The sequence below is a fragment of the Hoplias malabaricus genome, chromosome 4 (assembly GCF_029633855.1).
Source record: "Hoplias malabaricus isolate fHopMal1 chromosome 4, fHopMal1.hap1, whole genome shotgun sequence".
Lineage (NCBI taxonomy): Eukaryota > Metazoa > Chordata > Actinopteri > Characiformes > Erythrinidae > Hoplias > Hoplias malabaricus.
The window spans coordinates 72,252,355-72,274,022 of record NC_089803.1 but is presented as its reverse complement, the minus strand read 5'-3'; the positions used below and the strand labels follow the sequence as shown (position 1 = coordinate 72,274,022).

At 44.5% G+C, this 21,668-nt stretch overlaps 1 protein-coding gene across 3 annotated transcripts; it reads left to right on the top strand.

Moving 5' to 3' along the window:
* The first annotated feature begins 1,753 nt into the window (after positions 1-1,753).
* On the top strand, positions 1,754-21,527 carry nap1l1 (nucleosome assembly protein 1-like 1). 3 transcript variants are annotated; one of them, XM_066668174.1, is made up of 16 exons: positions 1,754-2,101; positions 6,783-6,818; positions 7,915-8,003; positions 9,228-9,330; positions 10,140-10,281; positions 11,167-11,259; positions 12,261-12,389; positions 12,577-12,648; positions 12,736-12,875; positions 14,279-14,424; positions 15,152-15,171; positions 15,279-15,401; positions 15,777-15,809; positions 16,157-16,207; positions 16,502-16,534; positions 20,222-21,527. In XM_066668174.1, exons 2-15 carry the CDS (start codon positions 6,802-6,804, stop codon positions 16,505-16,507), a joined length of 1,164 nt encoding a protein of 387 aa, XP_066524271.1. In that variant the 5' UTR covers positions 1,754-2,101; positions 6,783-6,801; the 3' UTR covers positions 16,508-16,534; positions 20,222-21,527. The 3 variants fall into 3 exon arrangements, with proteins under 3 accessions (XP_066524271.1, XP_066524270.1, XP_066524269.1); XM_066668173.1 differs by lacking the exon at positions 16,502-16,534 and having other exon boundaries at positions 11,167-11,247; XM_066668172.1 differs by lacking the exon at positions 16,502-16,534.
* Positions 21,528-21,668: the final 141 nt, after the last annotated feature.

The window sequence follows — 21,668 nt, the reverse complement described above, 5'->3', positions numbered from 1 at the left end:
AGAACACACCACACTCCTCACAGACAGTCACCCGGAGGAAACCCACGCAGACACAGGGAGAAGACACCACACTCCTCACAGACAGTCACCGGGAGGAAACCCACGCAGACACAGGGAGAACACAACACACTCCTCACAGACAGTCACCCGGAGGAAACCCACGCAGACACAGGGAGAAGACACCACACTCCTCACAGACAGTCACCGGGAGGAAACCCACGCAGACACAGGGAGAACACAACACACTCCTCACAGACAGTCACCCGGAGGAAACCCACGCAGACACAGAGAGAACACACCACACTCCTCACAGACAGTCACCGGGAGGAAACCCACGCAGACACAGGGAGAAGACACCACACTCCTCACAGACAGTCACCGGGAGGAAACCCACGCAGACACAGGGAGAACACAACACACTCCTCACAGACAGTCACCCGGAGGAAACCCACGCAGACACAGAGAGAACACACCACACTCCTCACAGACAGTCACCCGGAGGAAACCCACGCAGACACAGGGAGAACTAAACACGGCTAAGGCTAACACACAGAGCTAGAACTACATGAGGGAAGGGGGATCTCATGACAGTAAACAAGATGTGTTTGGTTCTGTGCTGTGTTCTGTTCTGTTTTGGTTCCTTCCTGCCCTCATGTTTCCTCTAATCACGTGATTATTCTTCCCTTGTGTTTCTAGTGTCATGTCTCTGGATTAGTTCCCAGGTGTTGTCTGTGGTGGTGTTTTATAGCCTGTGTCTGTGATTCTTAGTTGTGGGTCATTGTTATCCTCCATGATTCATGTTTAGTCACTTAGTTCATTGTTATGCCTCTTAGCTTTCTGTTTTTATTTAAGTCTCAGATGCTCTCTCTTTGTCTCTTGTCCTTTGTTTCTCTCAGTTGGTATACTGTCCGTATTTGTCCTCTATGTCAGTTTTGTTTCTTTTGTATTTCTTGGTTTTAGTGTCTTGCATCTGCTCTGTTGGTTGGTGTCCTGTATTATTCATTAAATCAATCTCCTGCACTTACCTCCATCCTTGTCCCTTGACCAAACCCCTACGGTTATTATATCTCTCAGAGCTGCTGGTAATATCTGTATTAGTGTGTCTTCCAGAATAAAAGTCTCTGTGAGTGTAAGATCTGTGTGAGGAGATTATAAATGAGTTCTATCCGGTACAGGACAGTAATCTGAGGGGTCCGAAGGTGGACCAGCAGCGGTCTACAGTCAGTGGTGTGACAGCCTTTTTACGCCAGTGGACTGATATATGTTCGCTGTCTGGTATCTTACAGTCAGTGCTGTGCTATTTTTCAGTTTGTGGACAGATATGCTCGCTGTCTGGGTTCAGATTTACAGCACTGTAAACCTCAGGGGAAGATGAGTGGTTTCATAGTGCAATTTCTGCAGTGCTGAGATTGTAGTAGCAACCACAGAGACTCCATTCTCTATTGCAACTCAGTGGAGTATCACGATGATTTTGAAGCTTTTATTATAAAGTATAAATACTACATAGTGTTACTTTAAGATATACCTTCTTCATTTCAAGTGCTCAAATTTTAATCCAGTCCCTGTACAACAATAAAATACAGCACTGTTTAAGTAAATATGAGCCTAAAACACGGTTTAAAAATGTAATATTTTGTATTAGTTTAAAAATCTCTACGCGACATGGCGGCGAGCGCGCGCGCTCTGATTGGCTCGTCGTTGCCATGGTGATTGCCGCCCTGCGCTGGTGACGCTATATGAGCGCGCGCAGCGAGAGCGCGCTCCCTTTCTCTCTCAGTGCCGTTTCTCTTTTTTTACCGCCATCGGGAGCGGCGCGAAACGGGCACGCGCAGTGATCAAGACCCAGACACCCAGTCCCGGCCACGAGTCTCCGATCTCCCCGCCGCACCCTCCACCTGACCCTTCGGCCTCTGTCCCCCACGAACACAGCGAGAGAGCCCCGGCCTTGATCCGCGGTCACACAAGTTCCAACTCCCCCCCCCCGGCCTCAGCCCCAGCTCCTGGCCGAGTTGGAGCGCACGAGTCCCGTCCACATTCCGCGCCGTACCCGCTATCTCTCTCACTCTCTCCGGCTCCCTGCTTCTCCCAGCCTCGGTGCCAGGTAAGTGAAGCTCTCCCGCGGCTCTGCGGCGTCCCTTTCCCCGCTTTCCCCCTGTTTACCTCAGTTTAAAAAGCGCAGGTGCATGATGATGCTGAACAGTGAAAATGGTGCTAAGCTAATGGGGACACCGCGGCCTCGTGCTCAAAAAGGCCGGGGAGGAGGCGCCAAATCCGGCCAGCGCCTCAGCGGCACACCGCGGCTTCTGCTGCGTGGATGAAAGACTTTTTTTGGACTACTTTTAGCTGTGTTTCTAGCGGGTTGTGGAGCATCATCAAGCGGGACTAGGTGAAGCCTGAGGCGGTGGGAATATGAGAACACAACCCGGCAACTAAAATGAATGGAATTTGAAATTAAACTTGAATTTGAGCACTTTTTTTTTCTTTCTATTCTAGCGTTCTCTGATCTAGTTATATATCTCCGGTTTAAAGTAAAATGTCGATTAATCTACACATTTTAACCTCATTTTCAAGGTTTTTAACTTTAACCCTTTGGCAGCTCCTCGTGGTTCGAGGATAAAGAGCCAAACAATGTTAAAACCCCAGGTTTAAAGGATTTAAAACATAGTTGTAGTAACTTATGTGAATCATATTAATCTTAAAACATTTTTTGTGAAGTTTTGTAACTCAGTTGCTTTTTTTTTATAATTAAAAGACTTTTTTTGAGGTCAGGAAATTAATAAATTTACACAGAGATTAAAATCATCTCATAAATGAGGTTTTACTGAAAGTTCTGAGGGGAAAATAAACAGAAATAAAGTTAAAAGTTAAAGTTTATCCCTTGTGTTCTCTAAGAATAAGGAATTTAATCAAATCTCGGTTCTGTTCTGTTAGTTTAGACATTCCTTATTTTTATGTTTAAATATTTTGATTCCAGCCGTTGTCCCTCAGACGGTTCTGAATCTCTAGTTTGATCACTGTTCCAACATTTAACATCAAAATATTAGGCTCAACATTTTTTGTTTTTAAAGTAAAGTAAAAGCTTGAATGCTCTCAAATGTTGCCCCTTTTTTGTTTTTGTTGTAAGCAGTTTTCTGACTGTTTTAGCACCACCCCCATGTTTCAGAGCAGAATTAGTCCGGTTTCTGGGTTTAGAGCAGATTTGACTTTGTTAAACTGGATTTAAACATCATTAATCTGGTTAAAATGCAGTAGTGGAGGCTGCTTTGAAGCTTTGGTTGAAATAATGAGAGAAAACACTGAAATATGGAAATCTGAGAGTGATTATAGAATTAGACGGTTGTGAATGTTGTTGGATTCTGTAGATAACAGCAGTGAAGGGATGTTTTGTGTAAATTAATGACTGTAATCTGGAAAGAGGTGTATTGCCTCTGTCTATGGCCTTTTCCCAGCATCCTCCAGCTCTATTAATACTCAGGAAACCATTATTAAGGCGTGTTATAATCCCACTGTGAAGCTTCAGAACGCAGGAAGGAGCTCGTGGTGTGGGAGGAGACGTGGACAGATGGAAATAAATAAAACAAATGATTATATTAGTAACTGTGGAGGTGTTTATAGATTTGTTAAAAGTATTAAGTCACTGCTCAATTCCACTGTTATATCTTTAACTTTATAAAGAGGCGTAATATTAAACTCTTATAGCTGCCACCGACTAAACACCTGAGACTGAGGTTTAAACCTGGGTCTAAGTGTGAAAACACTTAAGCAGAGTCAGTACAAACTTTCTGAATGTGCTTCTCATGGAGAAATAAACATATTTAATATGAAAACGTTACAGTATATTGTCATTTTGCGGCTATAATCAGGACATTTTAGAGTGCAATATTGATAGCTCTACCTCCCCCATGCTTCACAGCTGAGCAGACTTGGTCCCTTGGTCTAGAAGAGAGTTGGATCTCTAAGTATGTTTAGACTAAAAGCTATAGTGTCACCTAGTGGCCTGGATGCCAGATTCAGTACCAAATTGAGGGACCTGCTCTGTGCACCATAAACTGGTTAATTCAGGGATAACAGAGCAGTCTTATTCTTTATCAGAGTCTCACTTCTAATAGAAATGAATGAGTTTGTGGTAGAAATGAGGGAGTAACCCTTGAAATAAAAGTGTAGAATGAAGGGCTGAATGTTTTGCTGCTTTGTATCTGGGGAATTACTGCTGCAACATGAGCTTTAAAACCAAAACGCTGCTGAAAGGACAGCAGTGAGTGGCATCTGTCTCTCAAATCCCTGCAGGGCTCAGATTTAAATACAGAGCGGGGCGCATGTTTTTTCTTATTTACATTTGTGCGCTCAGGTTAGGGCTGAAAGATTAATCATTTTAAATGTGCACCGCTTCCAAATCACACACGCTGCAAAGATAAACATCTTTTTTTTTGTTGTTTCCTGATGTTTTTCGTCCCTCGGTCTACTCACTTTTATTGAGCTTCAGCTGAATTTCCCAGTCGTGTTCAAAGCAGTGTATTTGAATATACACGGGTCAGCCAAAATATTAAAAACGCTGCCAGGCTGTTTTTTTGGCAGCTGATATTTTTTTTTATATAGTAGTATAAAAACGTATTAGTGTACTTTTTATATATCGCCTAAAATGTTAAATAATTTAGTCTCATTTATTAATTTAATTTTTGTTGAGATCTAGTCTAGATTTAATCAATACATTAATCATTTTAATTCTAGTTTTACCTCGAGCCAAATTTTAGTTGGTTTTGCCCTCGTAGAGGCATTTATTAATAGCTTACATAAACAATAGCTCAAGTCCTTTTACATTTAAAAGGGGCATCACAGAACAAACAGCATCTTTTTAAGGTGGAGCGGTGTGTTTGAGGAGAAAAACAATATTGTTGGTGTCTGAAGTGTAAATTATCTGTAAGTGTTTATTCACTGTTTGAATTCCCACAGAAACTCATGTGTAACTCGAGCTGTTTAGTTTTGTAGCACTTTCCCTCTGTGTTTACTTTCATGCAGTTAGCGCTCTCCTGAATTTAGAGTCAGTTCCACCTTAAGTAATGTAACTGTAACAGCAAAAATAAGTCAGTGTTACCCCCCTATGGAGCAGGAATAGAGCAACATCCTCATCTCGGTTGGTGCTTTTCAGCGTTTGGAGTCTCTCCGTTGTCTAAAAACCTCCAGATGGCGTTTCTCTGCCGTGAGCAGAGAGAGAGAAAGACTAGCACCGGACCCAGACACTTTGTTTTTTTACCCATTTACAGACACTGGGGCTTTGTAAACACATTAGGGCGGTTTCCAGAGCAAACCGACTGCAGAGCAGCACATGGAGAGGAAATATACTTAAAGGCGTCGTTGGCGATCAATAAACACGAAGAGATATGGTCACGTTTCTGTTTAAATACATTTACGTACATTTAATATTTTTTAGTTCAGAGTTGCTGAGATGGAGTTGACTCTGATTCAGCTTTATGAATCACCGGCCAAGAGTTGATACAAGCGATTCTTTAGGAGTCGAATCCTCAGCTCTTTTCTGACTGGCCGCTGTCATTGCCCGGACATTTTCTTATATAGAGGGTCCTGGCGTTTGAGTGAAAGGGGGATAAAGTATGCAGAGCAACAGATGTTGTATGTAACTGTAGAACTAAAGTGACCTGAGTGGACAGTGAGTGTAGAAAGTTGGCCGTAATCTGTTATGACTGTTGAATGAATGTGAGCATTGCTGCAATAATAAAAGTCCCTTTTGGTCAATAGTCAGTACTGGGTGTTTTAGCTGTGCTCTCAGCTATAATAAAAGTCCCTTCCTAAGCGTGTGCGCCCATTGTGCGACCGCAGGGGTTAATTCTGCTGTCGGTCGGCGGCGCGTTTCTGCTGAGGACAGCTTTTTAAAACTCTTTCAGAATGAATGACGTTATAAAAGAGGTCCAAAAACAACATCGAGCTGGCGCTTTATGTTACCGCTTACTCATCTGAACCCTCCTCAGTCCCCCTGCTCAGCAGACGCACACAATACAGCACAGGACACGCTGTGGGGGGGCCGTTTGACTAAGCGTCATCTCCATCAGTTGGAGGTATTTAAATAAAATAAGATCTAGAATAGGTCCATGCTTCATAACGTCTAAGTCACTGCAGTCTTATATTCACTGCTGTGTCCAGTGATTTAAAATCAACAATTCACATTTCAGCTGGGGAACGTGGGCCGGTGCTGATACCTGATATTACACATGCACACATCGATAGAGGTTCAGATACACATTCATAAAATACAGAGAGGTCACGTTCCCCAAATTAACATCAGACATTTTAACATATTTTCATAATATATTTATCAACCAATTCTATGTAAATGATAAAATGGTAGGAGTCTCCTGTGAAAATTATTAGCCACGTTTTGTTAGATTTCAGATGAAGTTCATAAAATACAACTTGGTGTACAATTTGTTATTGTACAAGGAAATGAATCATCTGCATTGACCCGTCTGTGGCAGTGAACACACACACACACACACTAGTGCACTAGGAGCAGCGATCACACACACTAGTGCACTAGGAGCAGCGATCACACACACTAGTGCACTAGGAGCAGCGATCACACACACACACACTAGTGACTGAACTAGTGACTGAAACACAGAGCCTGCAAATTTTTAACAGTGTTTGATTGTTCTTTGATGGTCTTTATTTAAATTAGACTTACAACACATTTAAAACAGACTGAAAAAAAGAGGTGGGATTAATCTTAAGAGATCTGTACTAAAACCTACCTTCTCCTTTTATCTCCACAGGGTCAAAGCACAGTGAAACATGGCAGATCTGGATAAGTAAGTACCAGCTCCATTTTATTTCCTCACTGTCCAAATAATTTTGCTTTTTATTTCCAGCATGCTTTAATCTGAGCTGTTTTTGGGGCTCAGACTGGGTGCTGAGGCAGATACGTAGAGTTTTATTAAATGAGGACAGCTGTCAATCACAGCTAAGCCCCCTCCCACAACACAGCCCCACCCACCTTGCCGTTTAGTGCTAATGCGGCTAACCTAAAAACACATGCACCATCTTGAGTGTAATTTGTGGCTCTTCCAGAACGAAAGCAGGTTTGTGTTTTTACTCTTTTCATGTTCGTTAATCCCAGAGGGGTGTCGTTACAGCAGCAGATGAGACAAACATCAAAGACACTGATACAGTAACATGAGTAAAACAGTTTGAGGTGAATGTAGGAGTAAGTGTTCACATTGACTCCAGCAACCACCACCCAGAGACGCTGGAGAATGAATAGGGTTTGAGATGTATTTTAAGGAAAACACTACACCCCCCCCCCTCTCGTCTCCACAGTGGAACACAGTTCTGGTTCTTAATGAAACGTCTGTGACCCGCTTTGGTCCAAACCCCACGAGCCCCACAGCAGTGTTCTCCCCCTGTGTAAACAGCCCCTGTTCAGAACGCCCGCTTTCAGCACCTGTTCCTTTAAATGATAATGAGCCGCTCGCTGTTCACCCCGACCCCGAGCGCACAGCAGTGAGGAGCAGAAGCTCTGGTTTTTAGCCGTTTTCACTCTGTTCTCTTTCATCTCCGTTTTTACTCAGTGCTCTTAGCGAGTTTAACCTCGTCTTTGTGCTTTCGCATAAATGCGGGTCCAGCGCTGTGATTGGACAGACTCAGACGAGGGGGCGGGGCCATTCTAAAGTTTCTGCTCTTGACATCAGAAGCGGAGCAGAATCAGAACGGCTCGTTTCAGTGTGCGAGTTTAATGTGAACGTAGAGGCTATCGCTGCACTTTTCTGTTCCACTAAGTGTAGTAATGTGGGAGTGAGGTTCACTAGAATGACGACATGATTTCAGAGGAATGTGCTCTTACAGAGCATTGGTTACAGAACTCATTGCCTTCCCTGCTGTCGTCATATCTGTGTGTTTGTGTTTCAGTAAAGAGCAGGCTGAACTGGACCCAGCTGATATGGAAGATGTGGAAGAAGTCGAGGAGGAGGAGACTGTAGAGGACGAGAACAGTAAAGGTATCACACCGGGAAATCACCTCCATTATTATCTCTCATCCTGCCATCACAGAAACACACACCTTAATCCAAACCCTCTCCACTGCGCTAAACTCCCTGTGTGTATCTGTGTGGGCTGCTTCAGCCTTGATTTAGACTGTAGTGTATTTATGGACAGTGAGGAAGTGAAGATCAAACCGCAGCCCTGTCTCACCGATGCAAATTTCTCACAAAAACACACACACACTCTTCTGCTCAGTCATCACTGTTGAGGAGGTTTTGTGTGTGATTGGTAATTTGATATGAGTTTTTGACCTGGGTGCCCTTTCTTTGGTGTTTGGTAACTGCTTACAGGCCTCCAGCAGAGAGACAGCGACCGGGATGGGGAAGGAGTAATGGACAGAGGGGCGAGATGGGGACAGGGACTGGGGCGGAGGAGGGGGACAGGGATGGGGTGAGGTTGTAAGGGAGTTTTGTGAGAATTTAGGTGCAGGGAGACGGTGAGAGATGGGGACGGAGACGGTTGTGTGGATCAAAGAAGCTTCTCTCTTCCTGCAGATCACTGTTTCCACTGCGTTAATTTTGCAGGAGCAACCTGTTCAGAATCTTACGTAATTTCAAGAAATCAATTACAACCCCTGCAGAGGGCTTTTATTTTGTAACGAAGGAAAAAAGGAGAGAGGAGAAGACGGCGTAGATTAAAGTAGAAAATGTTATGTTAATATTGCATGTTGTAAATGACCCGTCCACCTCCACTGCTTTAACTCTGAGGCTCTGAACTCTTTCTGGAGCTTCTTTATCCACACTCTCCCACAAACACATCGAGAACCAGTTTGTGTTGGTGAACACGGAAATGTTCCAAAATGAACAGGAACCAAACCAGTTGGACTTTGGTGGAAAAGGGCTTTATTTCACAACAAATCCCTTTGTGGATCAGTTTCCCTCGGGCCACTGCAGGTCACTCCTTCCAAGGGATTAAAAATTGAGTGGCTGTTTAGTCTCCTGAGTGTTTCTGGTGTGAGCATCAACTGAAAGAAAGAAAAGAGGGGGGGGGGGGGGGCTTGGTTGTTTAGTGTTTATATTTAAACCACTCTCTCTGTCAGGATTGTTAGTGAGGACACTCTACGACAAATAAACGTAGCCTTGTTCCAGATCAATACCTGCTCTCAGGTGGACACGCCCCTTTGAATCCAGGGCGTCTCGGTTTCATTAAAAGCCTATTTTTGTGTTTATTTTGTTCTTTAGCAAAGCAGTTGACGGTGCAGATGATGCAAAACCCTCAGATCCTGGCAGCGCTGCAGGAGAGACTGGATGGACTCGTGGGTTCTCCCTCAGGATACATGGAGAGGTCAGGACCATGATGATTAAATGTACATTGTAAAGGTACACCACCTCTCTCAAGGCCGTGGTGGTGTTGAGCTGTAAAACTGATTCTAAAAGACACTGGTAACTAGTGAAGGGCTTTAATAACATCTTTAAGAGCAGGAGGTAAGTGTTCTTTCGTTCTCCGACGCGTCAGGACTCTGATCTCTGTGTAAATTAATAATAGAGGTCATGGGTAAAAGAGCTGTACAGAAAATGAATCTGAGACAAAGGGATAGAGCAGAGGTCTAACGGAGGGATGCTTAAATATTGAGGGGCTCTTTTGCCTGACGTGCCTTGTTTTTATGACGTGTCGGATTGGAGAGGGCGTAGGTGGAGTCTGCAAACACACATTTTCCATTTTCTGGGAGACGATAAAGGCATTGAGTTTCTGCTGAAAGAAGAAAAGAAAGGAGTGAAAGGAGAGAAGAGCAGGAAACTGAAAGGGGGATGGCACTAAAAGGACAAAAAGGCAAAGGAGAGAAAGTGAAGGGAAAGGAAAGAAAATCCAAAGACTAAGGAGCAGTTGGACACGTGTGAATAATTAAGTGGGAGTAGCAGCACTGCGACTGTTTACATTGAAAGCAATGCCTTTATCAACTATTTGAATGGTTGGGCTTTTGTGATTTAACTTGTAAACTTTTAAAGTGCACCATTTAAAGGAAACATCTGTAATCGTTGGGAGCTGCAGTTCTCTCCAGTTTGTTTACGTACAGAAGCTCAGCCCTTAAAGGTGGATGGGTGTGATTGAATATACTGTATGAAGTTGGTTATCTGTGTGTGTGTGTTTTGCAGTTTACCAAAGGTAGTGAAGAGACGTGTCAATGCGCTGAAGAACCTGCAGGTGAAATGTGCTCATATCGAGGCCAAGTTTTATGAAGAAGTTCACGAGTTGGAGAGGAAGTACGCTGCTCTCTACCAGCCTCTGTTCGACAAGGTGAGCTCAGAGAACACGCTCCTATTCCCTCGGGGAGCTGTAAAATCTCAAACTTCAGAAAAACAGGGTTTAGTTTGTTGTGTATTTAGGGAAATGTTTAGAAAAAGCATCAACATAAATATCAGTTTGTTTAGAGATTTAAAAATATAGGTCAATATAGGTCAAATGTAGAAGATGCTTCGTCCTGAACCGAACCACACCCACAAATCTGTTTTTATTTATATTTGGATAAAAATGAGCTGTGAATAAGAGGTTAACCCTTTGCATGGATGCACAGTTACGTTTTGTCTTACTGTGGAAATGACATCTCCCTCGGTTTAATTTAAATACTACATCCTGCCTCTTAACACCTTTTAAAGCAGAGCCTCCCACATGTGAAGTTCTTTAAAAACAGGACGTCCTGCTCAATGCCGCCCTAAAAACAAAACATGACTGACATCTCCCCCCACGACACGGGACGACCCTTCAACACCCTGATACTTCATCAGAACACAAATAAAACAGAGCAGCGCTTCATTCCCAGGCGACTAGCGCCGCTCTGTAGCAGCTCTACACCAGTCTGCAGTGATATCAGAGGAGCTGCTGCACTTTAGTTACATTTAGAGCCTCATTCTCCTTCAGAAGAGTTCCACAATCAGAGATTACCCCCCTCTCCTCACTCTTCTGTGGGATGGAGCGGCAGGCCCTAGAATGTAATTGCGTCACTGTTTAAAGTGGAACTGTACATTCACGCCTAACTCCAGAGCCCTCAGCTGCTCCTCGTGCACCCCCCTAGGAACCAGAGGGGGAGGGGCAAGGGGTGAAATGGGATGGGGGGGGGGGTGAAAGGAGTAGTACTGAATGTACCCTCCACTGAACTTGTGGTGTGTGTGTGTGTGTTTGCAGCGTAGTGAAATCATCAAGGCTGTGTATGAGCCGACGGATGAGGAGTGTGAGTGGAAACAAGAGGAGGAGGAAGAGCTGACAGTAAGTAAACAGGTACAGGTGAGCATTTAATGTAGCTCAGTACTGGACGTGTGTGTGTGTGTGTGAAGATACTACACTACTGTGCAAAAGTCTTAGGCACTTAAGATTATTAAAAATTTCTTTAAACAGATGTGGTGCTTGTGTCTGTGCTGTGAGCGAGTGAAGAACAGTGTGTTTCCAGATGTTTCACCTGATCGTATGAATTTGTTAAATCTACAGCACACTTCATTTATAACACAGTGGAGTATTTATTAACCCCTGACACTGGACGATCACCTCAAATAACACTGAACTGTCTCACACACACTCTCTATGGAATAATGGGGTTGGGTTTATTCTGATGTTAGGGGTTATTTTGGTTTGTTTTTGAGCAAATAATTAAAATATCTTTTTAAATCTGGAGCCTAAAGCTTGTACAGTGCTGTAGGTGAAGTTCATGGTGTTGTGAAATGAGAGCAGTACGTGTGATAAACACACACAGGGCAATGGACACTTAAAATCAACACGCATTATATATAAATCATGTCATCAATCACTCGAGACGAGTACGAGACGATACACACGAGCAGGATACACTCTCACACAGCGCTGGACAATAATTCAGTGTCAATGTAGACTTCGCTGTATCAAACATCTTCAATAATTCTTTCTCAATAAACAGCTGCTGCTGAGTTCACTTCACTCCGTTAAAGTTGGTGTAAAAATGTGAATATTGACGAAGCCGAGAAGTTTAACTGTGATGGGTCCTTTTTTTCCTCCCCCTGGGACTTTTATTTTGTTTGTACCTACATCAGAATTATATCGTATCGACGTGATAGAAGTTTTGTCCGTATCGTGCAGCTCGACTCACACAGAACAAACATTTAAACACAGAAGGCGAGCGAGCAGCAGGAACTTGACAGGATGAAGACTGCATGACTGTACAGATGTGCATGAACTGCAGGTGTTGACGCAGCAGCAAGTGGAGCTCCTGTATCTCCAGTCTTTAACCGTGTGTGTGTGTGTGTAATCAGGAGGAGATGAAGGAGAAGGCCAAGCTGGAGGAGGAGAAGAAAGACGAGGAGAAGGAGGATCCCAAAGGAATCCCAGAGTTCTGGCTCACAGTCTTTAAAAACGTTGACCTGCTCAGTGAGATGCTGCAGGTGTGTTTGTGTGGTGGGAGCTCGCTGTGTTTGTGGTGGGAGCTTTCTCTCTCGTGTGTGTGTGGTGGGAGTAAGTGGGTCACAGAGGAGGATGTTTACAGCTGTATGCCATTCTAACTATCTGCTGCCACCAGGTGGCGCCGAGTTGCGGTTCTGTTCCCTCAGTAACTCTTTTATCTCACTGCAGGAACACGACGAGCCGATCCTGAAGCACTTACAGGACATTAAAGTTAAGTTCTCTGACGCAGGACAGCCGATGGTGGGTCTAATAGCCTTTACCTGTGTGTTTCAGGTTTTATTTTCTGACGTTTGAGGTTTAATCCAGTTTCCTCTCTTTCCCCTCCAGAGTTTCACATTAGAGTTCCACTTCGAGCCCAATGACTTCTTCACAAACACAGTGCTCACCAAAACCTACAAGATGCGCTCGGAGCCGGACGAGTCCGATCCCTTCTCTTTTGACGGGCCTGAAATTATGGGATGCACAGGGTAAAGTCCTTCACACGCATTAAACCCAGGACGTTATAGGGTTAATACGAGCTGACGTTTGATCGTTTACGCGTGACGCCACGTCATAATCACCTCGGGGTGAAGGAGATAAAGTCCCAGGATGTGAAACTATTTTCAAATTCTGTGGATAATTTCCGTGTTGTTCCCAGTATCTTACATGATGCCGTCGGGCTCCTGTCCTCCTCCTCCTCAGGCGCGCTCTAATTCTGAGCTCTTTTAAAGATGTTGAGTATCACTCCTTCTGTCTCTCTCTGTGTCTGAGGAGGAGGAGGAGGCATCGATTATATCTCAGTCCAGACCTGGGCCTCGTTTATTAAACTCTGGACTGTGGAGTGAAACTGTGTCCGAATAAGAGCCAGAAAATACCATGTGGCCAAAAATGTCAGATTTATAAGTGTGACCTTCAAAATGTGCACAGATGAACAAACCTCATGCTCCGCCTCCGTAACACCACCGTTACCTATAAACGGTCAATGCAAATAACCCCCTGAATATTTAAATGTGGGGGTTTGTTACCTGTTTATGTTCATTATCCGCAACTTTACTGTCCCAGCCGTTTACTGTCTCAGTTAATGAGGAGTTTAATTGCTTTTAAAAGTGCCAAATATGTAAATAAATATTAATTAATAAATATTTTAGAGATAAGAGAATAATTAAAACTAAATAAAATGCAGAATGAGATGCAGCAGGTAAAGAAAATAAATTAACTTTGTTTATGTATCTCATGTTTTTATTTAAACGTCTGTTACTTTCTTGATGTTAATGTTATGAACTCAGACGTTTGAGGAATGTTTGAACGTTCAGTTGCAGTTCTCTACTTTACCACATGATGCCACCAGTTCCCACTCTCTGCAGTGTTTTTGTCTTTTGTGTGTAAACATGGGTCAGACCTGTTTTAAAGAGGAGCTCGTTTTTACGCCCAGTGTTTCTTTATAAATCAGTGTGTGTGTGATTTCAGACCCGTTACACACTCTTTATAAATGGGGCCTCTTTATCATCTGTTTATTGTTAAAATCCTTCAGCAACAAAGAGCCAATCATGTGAATTAGAGTCTTAATACGACTGTTTTCTTTTTAAAAATCCTCTAAAATATAAATGTTCCAGTTCCATGTGAAAACCAACAATTGAAATTGAAGTGTAATGAATTGAACCTTTAATTTGATTTTATCGTCAGCTGTTGACGGCTGCTGAATATTAACCCCATAATCAGAGTTAGACCCTGAGGTCCTGGGCCTTAATTACTTCCACGTTCCCCAGGGTGTGTTTCGAGTTCCTCTCTGTGCTGTGGGGTCTTTTCATAAATAAAGTCCTGTATTTACCTGTTTATTAAATGAGTTTGGAGCTGGAGCCCCGCCCCTCTGACTGTTTCTGCTGGTGCTCAGGTGCACGATCGACTGGACCAAAGGCAAAAACGTCACGTTGAAAACCATCAAAAAGAAGCAGAAGCACAAGGGCCGCGGCACGGTTCGAACGGTCACCAAAACCGTCCCGAACGACTCCTTCTTCAACTTCTTCGCTCCTCCTGAAGGTACGCGCTCCGATACTAGACCTGAGGGTAATCCTCTGAGCCAAAAGATTAGGAACAGCTTTGTTCTAGATGTTGATGCCTTGTGTCTCGGGTTCAGTGAATAACGAAGTGAACAGCGCCCCCCTGAGGTTGTAAATCGCAGGTTAGAGAGTGGGGGCACAGCGCTTTGTCTCCTCACAGCCACAGCCTCTCACACATCAGGGAGAAACGGTGAAGCCAGTCCTGTTAGTGCTGAGGGTTCGGGAGCGGCCCTCGGAGTAGAGAGCCAGACCTTAACAGTTTGTACAAAACACACAGACGGAGCGCTGTTATATTTCTGACTGAGCGACGGGTCTGTAGTCGCTGGGGTGGCGCGGGGACATGTCCATACCGTCTCTACACAGCCCTGCGCCCTCGGACAGACCACATGCTCTGCAGCGGTAGTTAGAGGCTGGTCAAATGACAGCAGCGAGCCGTAGTTAATAGACCCCTGGACTAGAGTTGTCACGATAGTTAAATTGACTTTCGATACAACACCTGCATAAATACCTCGATATGATACTGAAAAGATACCATCGAAAAACCCTACAGCATCAGGAAGCGTAGTGTTTTGAACAAAGTCACTGCTTCTTGGTTTTTTAAACGGCTCAGTAGAAGAACCAAGGTTTGGTTTATTTTTACTGTCATTGAAATTGACTCCTGAGCTGATGATGATGTTAATAATAATTTAAACCCACTTCTGTTTCAGTACCTGAGAGCGGAGAGCTGGTGAGTAAACACCGTCTTATGATGGAATGGGCTCTGCATTTTTATAGACAGTTTTTATAGGAACTCTTTTTAAAGCCGCAGTAAACCGCAGCGTGCTTGTGTTTCAGGACGAGGACTCTGAGGCGGTTCTGGCGGCCGATTTTGAGATCGGACACTTCATCCGCGAGCGCATCGTTCCCCGAGCCGTGCTCTACTTCACCGGAGAGGCCATCGAGGACGACGATGACGACGTGAGTACATTTGATTGTGGCGGCAGCGTCCAGATTCATACAGTCGCTTTAATTCTAACACCAGTGCTGTTTTACATACGGATGCTTTAATTCCTAAAACCAGGGTCCAGAGTAAATCTACAGACGGAACCAGTACTGAGTTTATTAACCGAGGGGTTGTGTACGCCAGGGTCTTAGACTCCTGTAGTCAGCGTCATACCTGTGGGTTTGTGGGCGTGGCTGAATAACCATATAAGGAGTTATGAATTTTCCTTGTTGTTTAATTAAATTTAATTTCGTGTTTCAGTTTGGTGCAGATTCCTAAAGCGTTAAAGGTGACTGTTGATTGGGAGTTGGAGATTGTTTCACTGATGTTTTGTTATTTTTTCTTGTCAGTACGATGAGGAGGGAGAGGAGGCTGACGATGAGGTGAGTTGGACTGTGTTCACACAGTGGACTCCACACTCCATGAAGTCCAAACCCTGACACTGCCACAACGCCCTAAAGAGACGCCGATGTCTTTTTTTACTGTGTGCTTTTCTGCTCTATGACTGCCGTAGTTCCATCAGAATTTAAATCATTGCAAGAAACTACAGTTTACAAAAGCAGAGGGCTTTAATTTTGAAGTGAGGAACACCGGTGGGAGGCAGGGGAGGGGGGGGGGGGTGACGGTGCCTGCCACCACTTGCTGAAGTAAACTCTAGAGGAAGCCCTGTCTTTGAGGCTGAGGTTGTACAGGGAAATGTTGTAAGTCTGAGTTCATGTTTGTTTTCCAGGAGGGAGAGGAGGAGGCAGATGAAGAGAAAGATCCGGATTATGATCCAAAGGTAAAAACCCTCTTCTCTTAAAGTCTCTTTAAAACTCTTTCAACATACAGAATAAATACTGAGCAGTGCAGCTCCGCCGGTCTCCACACGTCTCCCGGAGTCTCTCAGCGTGTTACGGCGGGTTTTAAAGCACCCTGCTCTGAGAGGACGAGGTCATTCCACAGCCTCCTGAGGGTTTTCAGAGCTGCATGCTGCTGTTTTTCCTGAGAGCGACAGTGACTGATTCTCTTGTGTTGTGATCTGCAGTCAGTCTGGCATGGTGTGTGAGCTTCTCTCTAAATTTCTCCTCACTAGGTGTAAATGGTGTGTAGAAATAACCCAGTCCTGGTAGGTACAGCCTGTGAATCTTGTGCTTTTTAATTGCCCCTCTTACCCCCCCCTCCCCCTTCTCACCCCCAACCACCACCCTTCCATCTCACCCCCAGAACCCTGCACAGTACGGCCCGACCGATAGCAACGTCTCCTGCTCGGTTTTAAAGCTTAAATATTCAGAACGCTGATAACATCGGCCCAGAGAACACGAGTCTCAAATTCACCTTTGATTAGTGAGTCTTACACCGCTCAGCCACAAGATTACAACCACTGCCCGACCACGTGACTGTGGACCGCTGTGTGGAGTACGTTCAGTTGAAGCAGGAGAAATGGAGGAGAGGGCTGCACTGTGGTGGTTCTGATCAGTTTCCAGAACTCACATCTGTGGGGTGTCCTGGGTGTGAAGTGGTCAGAACACACGCCGCTGAAAGAGTTAACCCCGCTCTGATAGAACCGGGTCAGAACACGCACCGCTGAAAGAGTTAACCCCGCTCTGATAGAACCGGGTCAGAACAGCTTCTGAATCTCAGATGTCTTCCTCTACACTCTGTAGTACACACTGTAAAGTCACTTTTATAAAACTGAGAGGAGGGCGCTGTTTGGGACGGAGCAGGGTTTACGCGAGGCGCCAGGAAACAAACACAAAGCGACATGTTTTTCCCGCGTGGTTCTGCTGCTCTTTTTTTTCTGGAGACGTCTATTTTCCTTTGGTTCAACATTTTTATTGGTCCCTGACGTCCACACCATGTCTGAGGAAGTGTCTTGTCATGAGTTTGTGCTCTCTCTTGTTTCTAGTGTGTGGCGGAGAGGAGCACGTCTGTATTTCTTCAGTTCCACACAGAGTCCGTCCGTGTAGTTACTCTCCTGGAGAGGTGCGCGTCAGACTGCGGCGTGGGGTTCAACACAAGTATGAATTGGGCTTAAGGTGGAATAAAAACACACTGAAATTAACAGTTTTATCAAACCTCTTTTATTTCATTGATTTAAAAACTGTGTGAAATCACACGAGTAAACGGTCTGCTTGTTGAGTGTGACGCCACGTGTGAGGGTTCGATGTTCCCAGGTCCAGTCGCACCTTCGGTCCTGTGTCGTACGTTTATAAGACACGCGTTTACTGTTTGTATGAAACTGAACGTCTCAGTCATGATCTCAGTTCAGAAAACAGAATATGAAATGTAAAGAAGCAAATCTTTGGCCGCACAACATCATCCCCAGCTCATTCTGATGTGCGTGAGCTTCCGCGTGTCTCTGGGAGAGAGGGAGGTAGCTGTGTCTCCGGCTCGTGGTCAGTCCCAGGGTTCTGATGAGTTCTGAGTTTTACCAGTGATTCTCTTCTGTGAGACGTAGGTACAGTTTGTACAGAACGTCTCTAAATGTTGTTAGTTTTTTTAAATAATTGGTTGAAGGGTCTGAAGTCGCTAACTCTAGCAACAAAGTTGGCCACGCAGCAGCGGTCCGGACCTGGACCTGATGCTTCACGGTCAGCACTTTACACACAGATAGAGAAGCATCAGCAGGGATGGTTGTGTGGCGTGGTGCAGGACTGTAATCGGACTTGTTCAGCAGGCGTTAGTCTCTGGGTGTGTACACACTGCCTCTGCGTTTTTATCTGAATCTACAGGAATATTTATTATTATTATTATTTTTTAAAGGTATTTATTCATTGGGCTGTAGCCCCTGTGCACATCACTGGCCCGGTGTAGTGTTAAACTGGTTGGTGATTTTAAAACCCCGGCCTGGAAACTGGATCCAAAGTCTGGGTTTGAAGGTCTCTGCTGTAGACGCTGAGAAGGTGGTGAACCCGCTACTAAACAAGGTCCCGCGGTGCCTCAGCGGCCGAGGAACATCCGCTGCTCTTCAATGCTGAAGGTTTTGAAGACGGGCCCGGTATCGGCTGATGTTATCGGCTGATGGATCTATCGGTCGGGCCCTAATGTACCCTCCCCCTCCCCCACTGCACTGCGCACTAACATTAGCTGGCTGTTGTGGTGTTCCTCTATAACATTAGTGGGTTTGCATCTGCGTCTGTATCTCTTCTGTATGTTGAATCTGCTGAGTTTAAACCCTACACTGTTGTGTTTATCGTTCGTCATCCCTCCATTCGTGAGTCTGTTCATCACTGAACGTGGTGTCTTTTTAACTGTAGTTGAATGTGTTTTGGTTTTGTTTGTTGAGACACTCGCTCCAACTCCTGAAGGAATTTCCCCAGTTTTCCACAAAAGATTCCACATTTGAGCTGAGAATAAAGCGATGCAGATTTTGTGGAGAGACTCTTGGGACTCATCTCTCTCCAGTGGAGGTGAATGGGACCAGGTGTCTCCATGTCTCTAACACACCCAGCGTTTTATCTCCTGCATCTCCACCTTCTAAAGGGCTCAGTATGGTGTGGTGATTGGAGAATAGTCAAGAAGTTTGTCCTCAGCCTCCTGCAGTTCCCTTCTACCAGGAATCGCTTTAAAATCCACCTCTTCCTCCAGACAACGGTCAGATATCAGCCATGACCCCCCCTCCCCCCACCGTCTACTGTCCTCACTTTCTGTGAGGGGCTTTTAGAGGACGACGTCTGGCTCCATTCACCTCCACTGTGCACTGCTGAATCCCTCTGAAGCCCTGTCCCTCACTGTTTACATCCCAGCTGCTGAATTATGGAAAGAGAACTGGAATTACTTCCATTTTACCATGTTGAGTGACAATAGCTAATCATTAGCTGAAGACGAGCACCTGCCCCCGGCTGTTTCCTACATTTAAAGTAATGCTAATGTTGCTGAGGTCCTTTTAGAACCTCGTTTTCCATATTTTCACTGTATGATCCAGACTCTTCTCCGGTCCTGGTTCTGGAAGCGGGTTCTTGTTTAGTGGCTGTTCTCTCGTGGTTCAGAGCGAGTCGAGTAGGGACTAAACTGTGGCGTGTAAACCTAGCAGAGTGCTGATCGTCCAGAGAGAGTCGTCACTCTACGCCACGCAACGCAGACGACCAGCACCAACTCTCCATCTGTAAAATCTCCAGCTGCAGCAGAGATCACGTTTGTTTTTATCCGACTCACGAAGGCAGCTCGTAAAATGACGCCGTGGTCTTTTGAAGAGGTTCAAACGCTCCTTGGATCGGTGGCCGACGAAAGAATCCAGCGAGAGCTGGACGCTGCAACAAGGAAGGAACAAACTCTACTGATCTGTCTGAACTGATGACGGAGCTGTGTTCAGTCCCAAACAACAACAACACGCCGATACACCATGAGTAAACACCGCTTTTGGGGACTGAGGTCTACAGCACTTTAGAGCTACTGCACTACATCAAATGTGGGATCCCGTGAAGCAGCTGCACATGAGCCTAAGGTCACCACAGCGAATGCCCTGATGTTTAACTGTTCACTCGAGTGATGGAGTGCCATCCAGCTTTGGGAAGAGTTGGAGTGAGGACGTGAAAACATCTGACTTCACTTTTTGTAGCTGTATGCCATCAAATCCTCACAGAAATGTTTAAAAATGTGTAGTGTCACATTTATTATTGTACAAACTATGTAGATGTTTTGTTGTTTCTTAATTCTGATTCTGAAAGGAATTAGATCACTCTAATCGTGTGTGTGTGACATTTAACCCCCGTAGCCTCATCTCTGGTGTAAAACCAAAGACATCAAACGTGAGTTAGAGACGTGCTCTTTCCTCTGTTTGGGTTTTTAACGTTTCTCTTTTCTCTCGTTGCAGAAAGATGCCAATCCCCCAGCAGAGTGTAAGCAGCAGTGATGGAGCTCCAGTTTCCAGGATCCCACTGCACTGTAACAGCTTCAAATAAATAAATTAAAGACATAGTTCCTTACCGCCTTATAATGTTTTGTATTTTTCTTGGTAGAAATAATTAAAAAAATACGGTTTTTGTTACGGAGAGAAAAAGAGGAAACAACAAAAAAAAGGAAAACAAACCACAACAATTCATTCACTAAGCCGTGGCTCCTTCATCGTTAGCATTTTCCAAGACCTCTGTTTATTCCGTATTCAGTTTTCTGTTTTATTTCCTTCTGTACGATAGTTTGGTAGAATGCAGAAACAAAACAATCCCTCAAATGCATGACACTCGTTTCTTCACTGCTAAAACTAGTTGGGTTCTTGTGACGTCTTTCGTTGTATTTGCTCTTAGACAACAGCTGTGGAGAGGCACAGTTTAAAAATAAATACGATTTAATGAATCAGTAAATCAACTCATGAACTGACCATTCCCTCGCTGTGCCACACGATGAAAAGCTTGAAAATCGGATCATTTTGGGACGTTCCGCTGCTCGGATGGCTTCGATTTATTGACGAGAGTCCGTTGTGTCGTTACTGCTTTGTTTTCCATTAAAACAAGCCCTGCCCCTTTTTGGAATTGGCTCCGCCTCTGTGCTGTTGGCCCCACCCCTTGGTCTAGCTTCGACAGCAGAATTGTTACCCAGTGTTGCACTTTGTAGTACACTGGTAGTGAAGTGTTATACCGTACCAGTTGTGGTGCCCTAGGTAGGGAGTAGGCAGCAAGGCAGCAATTTGACATGCGGCACCTTTTTGAGCACTTTGGTGGTTTTTAACCTTCTGCCAAGGGAGTGTTTTAGAACCATGTTGAGCACTTGATCTTTTATTAAACCTGGGTTAACTCAAGTTAGCTCTAAGCCCAGGTGAAACATCAGAAGCTGATGCTAATTAATTGCTCACAGCCTTGAATTAGCCCTAGCTTCCGCTTCCGACAGCAGGACCAATGAAATCGAGGTTTAAACTGTTCTGATTTTATCTGTAATTCCGAAGCTTTGTCGTTTAATAGCGAGTCTATCACTGTGAACAGTTACGTGTGGCGTACGTGTGAGATTCATCGTGTGGTTTCTTGTAGCCTGGTCTCCTGTAGCCAGAGGAAAAGAGCAATAGCGCCCCCTGTAGCCTCTGAACACAGTGCACACTGCAGCTGTTGTCAAAGTGAAATGCCATGCTACAGATACTAATGTACTCAATAACTGTACGTGGATGTATATTCATGAAATAAATGGGTTAAACGTGAGGTTTCTGGCTCTTTATTCTCTTTAGTCTTTGCTTTTATTTTAAACTTAATTTATTCTGGATAGATTTCATTACACACTGTAGGGTTTGTACACGTTCTGGAAAAGCAGGAGCGCTGGGAACACATTTTCCAGTC

Bases quoted from the DNA above. Each gene is read 5' to 3' on its own strand.
- nap1l1 (XM_066668172.1), top strand. The intron at 12,649-12,735 runs GTGGGTCTAATA...TTTCCCCTCCAG, and splicing joins CTGACGCAGGACAGCCGATG to AGTTTCACATTAGAGTTCCA. The intron at 12,876-14,278 runs GTAAAGTCCTTC...GCTGGTGCTCAG, and splicing joins GAAATTATGGGATGCACAGG to GTGCACGATCGACTGGACCA.